Here is a 6,657-nt window from a genome sequence, read left to right on the forward strand (position 1 = left end):
GCCATCATTGTTGTTTTGGCGGGCCCGGGCTGGATTCGAACCCGCCACCTTAGGTGTATGTGGCTTGCGCCTTAGCCACTTGAGCCACAGGTGCCAAGCCCAGACTTCTTGACAGAACTATGTTTATTCACTCAATACATTCCAACCCACTGAGTAACCTTTCAATTTTGTTTTTCTATAGAACACCTTTGTCCCCCTGTCCAGTCTGGATGGGCTGCTCTCTAGATTGCTGCATGGCTGTTATCCTGTGACTCTGCTTCCAGAAATCCCCTCCACCCTTCCCAGGTATTGCAGCCCTATTTCCTGCATTGTGTTTCTTCCTCTTCCTTGATTTACTCCTTCAAAGTGCTGAAGCACACCCTTCAGGAACTTCCTAAGAAATGCATGCATATGTGGTAAAGTTTTTGAAATCTTACAAGTCTGAAAAATGCCTTTTTTCTACCTTTACCATTTGCTTATATTATATTTAGCTGCATGCTGTGTTACAGGTTGTAAGTCTTTCTCATTTAGAATGTTAATGGCCGGGCTTCGCCTGTGGCTCAAAGGAGTACAGCACCGGCCCCATATGCCAGAGGTGGCGGGTTCAAACCCAGCCCTGGCCAAAAACTGCAAAAATAAATAAATGAATAAAATGAAAAAAAAAATAGAATGTTAATGGCATCATTCCATTTCCTTCTCCTTTTCAGAGGTGTCTATTCAGAACTCTGGTGCCATTCTGATTCCTGGTTCCTTGTATGTGACCTGTTTTTTCTACTCTGAAAGCTATTAGAAATTTCTCCATTTTCCTAAAGCTCTGAAATTGAACACTGTTGTCAATCATATGTATTTACTGTACCAGGCATGCCCTGTTAGTCTGAAACTTAGGTCCTTTGGTTCTAGGAAACTTTCTTGTGTTCTTTCACAGATGATTCCTTCTCTTCCATTTTCTTGGCACTTTTCCTGGAACTCCTATTAGCTATTGAGCCTCCCAGATTGATCTAATTTTTTTTTATCTTTTCTCTCCTGTTATCTATTTCTTTGACTTTTTTCTTCTTTCTGGAGATTCTTCAACTTTACCTTTCAATACTTCTTTTAATTTTTAAGATTTTTCTGCTCTCTTTTCTTTGTCTCCAAAAAAAAAAAAAAAGTCACCCTCAGTAGAATGCCATGGCATCACAGCTCATAGCAACCTCAAACTCTTGGGCTTAAGCGATTCTCTTGCCTCAGCCTCCCAAGTAGCTGGGAGTACAGGTGCCTGCCACAATGCCCAGCTATTTTTTGGTTGCAGTTGTCATTGTTGTTTAATTGGCCGGGGCCAGGCTCGAACTCGCCAGCCTCAGTGTATGTGGCCGGTGCCCTACTCAGTGAGCTATGGGCACCAAGCCTGCTCTCTTATCTTTATTTCCAAGAACTTTCATTCTCCAAATGTCCTCTTTTAAAGAACCCCTCTGATTTGTTCCATAGATGCAGTACCTTCTCTAAATTCTCTAAGGGTCTGGCAGTATATTTTTTGTTTTGTTATATGAATTGTTTCCTGAGTTTCTATATGTTTGATTATTTGTTTTGGTGTCTGCTACATTAAAGAATTTCTTCAAACGTTTGGTGAATCTCATCTGATTTAAGAATGAGATGCTAAAATACTGCCTGGAGATGGTTGGCAGGAGCAGTTCTTATCAACCAGAAGTGTGACTGTATAGCATGACCAGGCAGGACCCACAAAACTCACTGGAGAATCCCCAGATACTAATATCTATAGATCTTTCCTCATAGACTAGTTAATTTTTCCATGGAGAAACCTTCTAATCTCCTGTCTGAGAGTAGAAGCCCACCTACCAGATCCTGGGAAGCCAGCTGTAAAAATTAGTGTTCACTAATTCAACCTTTAACTTTCTGCTGGGGTGAGGGAGAGCTAGAGCAGAAAAGGGGGTCTCTATAAAGATTTAAAACCAATCTTGTTTCTGCCTCCATCCAAAACTTCCAGCTTCAGAAGTAACTGGATGCATCCAATCTTGAACATTGCAAGGTTTCTGCAGAATGAATCAGCTAGCTTCTTCCTGTCTTCTACCCTTGACTTTCTGCATTCCCAGAGTGTGTTACCACTTGATCTGTTGCTTTCTAAAATCTTGTTTTCATCATTTGTTTACTGTTACTTTCTGCCTAACACACATATGCACAAACTTTCTCTCTCTCCCTTTCTCTCTCATTCTTGAGACATAGCTTTCATTAATCCTTTCCTTCTATTTTGATGGAATTCTCAAAGGGTGAGAAGACAAGACAAATGCATGCCTTCCACCCACCATGGAAATCGAAGCCTCCCAACCCATACTTTGTAAATGACTTCCACCCCGACCTTGCATCCTCCACTATCCTACTGACCTGTTACCTCAAAAGTCACCAGTAATGTTTAAATCACCAGTCTAAATTCAGTTTCATTCAGCTCTCAGCCTCCTTGACATTAGACAACCATGATACAACAGAAGACATCCTGGTCCATGAAACCCTTATCTTTTGTATTTCATGATCTTGGTCTCATCTTTTTGTTCTTCTACCTCAATTTTTCATCCTCAGCTCTTCTCTTCATCCTCTTCATCCTATGCACTCTTTTCTTCTCTTTTAATATGTGCTTTGGGTAATCTAATCTATACATATGATTCCCATTACTATCTTTATGTGATGACTCCCAGATTTTTATCTCTACCTACCTCTTTTTTTTTTTTTTTTTCAGACACAGGAGTCTCAAGCTGTTGCCCTGGGTAGAGTGCCATGGCATCATAGTTCACAGCAACCTCCAACTCTTGGGCTCAAGTGAGCCTCTTGCCTCAGTTTTTTTTCCCCCCTACTTTTAGCAGAGACAGAGGTCTCGCTTTTGCTCAGGCTGGTCTCAAACTGTGAGCTCAAGCAATCCACCCACCTTGGCCTCCCAGAGTACTAGAGTACAGGAATGAGCCACCATCTCCAGCCTACCTCTACCTCTTAAATTCTAACTGGCTACCTACTGAACTGAGCCTTCCAAATTCAAGGTCTTCCTCAGGCTTGGTCCAGATCTCCCTTTCTCATCTCCCTCATGCCGTTCCCCCTCCATACCAAAATGTGCAAATGCTCAAATCTCTTACATAAAATGGCTTAATATTTGCATATAACCTATGCTTATCCTCTTGTTTAAATCACCTCTAGATTACTCATAATCCCTAATATAAATATTATACTGTATTTTTTTATTTATATGGAGCTTCTGAATATTTTTGACCTGTGGTTGGATGCATCTGTAGATATGGAGGACCAATTTGTATTCTGATTATTAATTTTTGTACCTATATCTTCTTCAAACTAGAAGCACCTAAAATGTAGAGACTCAGATCTCATTCCCTGTGCTCAATAAATGTGTATCAAATCAATGAATGAGTAAATGATGGACGGCTGAAAATCAGACCAGGTTACTGTGTGTCTATCTTGGCAGTGAACTTAAACATAGAATACATGTGTTTTCCCCCTAATATATCAAGAATAATACATTACCATGTTCAAACATGACACTATAGCTAAATCTTAACAGTGTCATGCAAATGTGCTTGACAAATATACCAACCATGTCGCCTTACCTAGTTTCTTGTTCACATCACTTTGAGACTTTTTTGTGGTCTTTTCAATTTCATCCACAAGCCTATGGCTTTCTGCCACCACACGTTCGGATTGGCACCTTTGGGCCTCTGCTCTATGGTACTGGCTCTTGTTAGCAATGTGCCATTCTGCGAGTAGGAACTTGGGTGGCGATTGTAGTAGTTTGGCCATGTGAGGTTTCCAACGTCCTGATCAAGAACAGACATTTTTTAGAAAAAGTGAAAGCAATTTGTCCTTTTTATGTCAATTTTTATGAATGTGACATATATACCAAAAAGTCTCTAACTCATAATCTGTACACAAAATGTACACCTTTGTGTAGACAGCACCCAGATCAAGAAACAAGAATTACCAGCATTTCAAACCCCTTTCCAGCCACTGGTCTCCACTTCCAGCCCTGCAGGTTAATGATTATCTTGACTTTTTAACACTATAAATTTGTTTTGCTGTTTTTGAACTTAAAATGCATGAACCATATAGCATGTAGTTCACTCCGTATTTGTACAATTCGCCCATATTGCTCATATATTTGTAGTTTGTTCATTCTCATTGCTGTGTAGTGTATCATTATATAAATACAGCAAAATTTAGCTGTCTTTTTTACCGTTCATTAATATTAGGGTTGTTTCCACTTTAGGACTTAAAGTGAGAATACTATGACTATTCTCATACATGTCTCTCCGTGAAAACAATAAGCATGTTTATGATTCATTAGAATTGCTGGGTTATGGGTAGTGTTCTGCCAAACAGCTGAACCAGACACATTTCAAAAAAAAAAAAAATGTGAGTGAATACAATATCTGTAAACCTACAACTGGGTATTGAGCCTATTCCACATATAAAACAATCTAAAAATTCCCCAGGACAAGGAAAAGAATAGTAAGGAGAGCACCTGAGAAGGCAGCCGGCAAAGGCAGGCGGCAAGAGAAAGACTAAAATGGACCCACCTGAGCTGCACGCATCTCCGAATGACTGTAAGAACTGCATTCCTCAGTCAGACCCATCCCTACCCCAGAATCTAAGCACCTGCTCTTGGGGACATTTGGATCTCTGATGCCTTCACACACACAAGGATAGAACCACACTCAGATCTTCACTGGATTGGCACCTCTGCCCACCCAGAGCCCTGGGAACAAGGGGTTTTCCCCTTTTCTTCCTAGTCCAGTCCTTCCTACGGCCTCCCCCAAGCTTCTCTGAATAGGAGTCCCAAAATTTAACCCCAGTGAGGCTGAGACGTAAATTAGGGCTGACTCTAACTGGCCCAGAGTTTTCAGTTAGGGCAGAGGGCTGCGGTTATGGGTCAGTGGGGTTAGGGCCTGGGGTTACTTACCTCAGGGAGGCAAAAAAGTACTACACCAGTTCAGAACCGAAGCCTCCTTACATCAACTGGAGCAGCCGGCTCTGGCGAAAACCAGAGGGAAACGGCGCAGTCTCCGTGGCAACTGGGGACGCGTCGCCTAGACAAAGGGGGCGGGATCCGTCGCTAGCTGCAGGTGCCAAAGTCTCTGCGCAGGCGCGAATTCTGCAGCCCGGAGTACCAGAGAGGAGGAATGTGGCTTTCCACCTGTAGGGCCGGAGACGCTCGGCCATCTCAACTACACGAAGACGCCGCGCGCCGAGCAGGAAACAGCAGCCAAAGCCCAGGGTTGGAGTTCAGGAGACCAGCGTCTAGCCCTGACCCTGCCGCGGGCTGGCTCACCTAGATCTTCACTGTCCCCTCTTGGGTCTCGGACTCCCAGGTGTACGGAAGTGTACAGTGTGGTTGGGCTGGGTGATGCCTCCAGGCTCTCACAGCCACACGGGCACTGAGGGAGAGAGAGACCAAGCCAGAAAGAGACCTGACGCTGCAGGTGCAGGAGGCGCTAGAAACTTCTGGAGTTGTTGAGGCCCCGAGGGTGTAAAAAAGAGGAACCTCGGGGTGGGAGGAGACGCGGGGCCAGGGCGCGCCTGGCCGGAGCGGAGCCGCAGGTATGGGATCCTGGGAGGGCGCTCTGCAGCCCGCGCCTAGTGCCGGCCATCGCTGGACAGACTTCCGCAGCCTGAGCGGTGGCCAAACACAGAGCTGGGAGTCAGGAGCCGGACTTCAAGTTCTCCCATTCTGGCCGTCAGTATCCCCGTCTACAAAACTGAGCGAACTGGAGCTTTCAAACTCGTACAGTGCTTGGAATGTGTTCTGTATGGTTGCAGTACTGGTAAACTAAGGGGACTAGATTTTAACATCGGTAAAACGGGACACTAGTGACCGGGGGCGAGGCGGGGGCGGGGCCTGACAACAATGCAAACTTTGATAAGCAGTTCTCGATAATCACTTCTCAACAATTATTTGTTATTATTACAGTTTAACATTATAAAATTAACTGAAATAATATAAAATTCATATCCTGGCGAAATAGCCACATGGCAGCTGAAAACTGTATATTCCCTTACTGTTCTCCCGCCCGTTCGTGCATTCTTTCCAAAAATCGGGACTTTTTAAAACGCCTTGGGACGCGGGACAAATCGTTAGAGATAGGGACTGTCCCGCCAAAAACAGGACATCTGGTCACCCTATGGTAAACACTAACAGGTATTAGATTAAAAAAAAAAAAATTACATGGCTTAAGGAAGGAGGAGTAAATAAAGATTGGAAAAATCGAGGTAGGTCCTCATCTACATAGCCCAAAACACAGAAACTAGGTATTCAAATCTCCAGACCAGGTGCTAAATACCTTCACTATCTCTTTAACCAGCCAATCGAAGGCAACCTTTCTCCGAGAGCAACCAAAGAGGAGGATTTATCTGTTCCCCTCCCATATGCGACGCGAGTGGTTGAGAGAGCCAGGAGAGTCTCCCAGCTTTATGAATATTATTAAATACGCCGCTGGGCCAGTGGCAGGCGAGAGGCTGTTTTGCATATTCATATTCCTCACTCTTTGGAGGCGGGGCTGGCTAAGTAGAGGCTCTGTCAATGCCCCGCCCCGGAAGAGCCCTAGTTTCCAGTTCAGGGTTGGAGCTCTTGGCTTAGTGCTCGGGTATCCTAACGTGGGAAGGTGAGTCCGGGCGGACCTCGCCGAGTCAGCC

General features: G+C 44.2%; 1 protein-coding gene across 1 annotated transcript in view; it reads right to left on the minus strand.

Annotated features, from left to right (window-relative positions):
* Window positions 1–3,785, minus strand: part of TEKT1 (tektin 1) — a 20,306-nt gene extending 16,521 nt beyond the window's left edge. The window contains exon 1 of the mRNA XM_003799040.1: window positions 3,579–3,785. Coding sequence (XP_003799088.1) covers window positions 3,579–3,768 — 190 coding nt within the window. The 5' untranslated portion in view covers window positions 3,769–3,785. The remainder of the gene's footprint in view (window positions 1–3,578) is intronic.
* Window positions 3,786–6,657: the final 2,872 nt, after the last annotated feature.

Source organism: Otolemur garnettii, unplaced genomic scaffold (genome assembly GCF_000181295.1).
Source record: "Otolemur garnettii isolate 467f Iridium unplaced genomic scaffold, OtoGar3 scaffold00145, whole genome shotgun sequence".
NCBI lineage: Eukaryota > Metazoa > Chordata > Mammalia > Primates > Galagidae > Otolemur > Otolemur garnettii.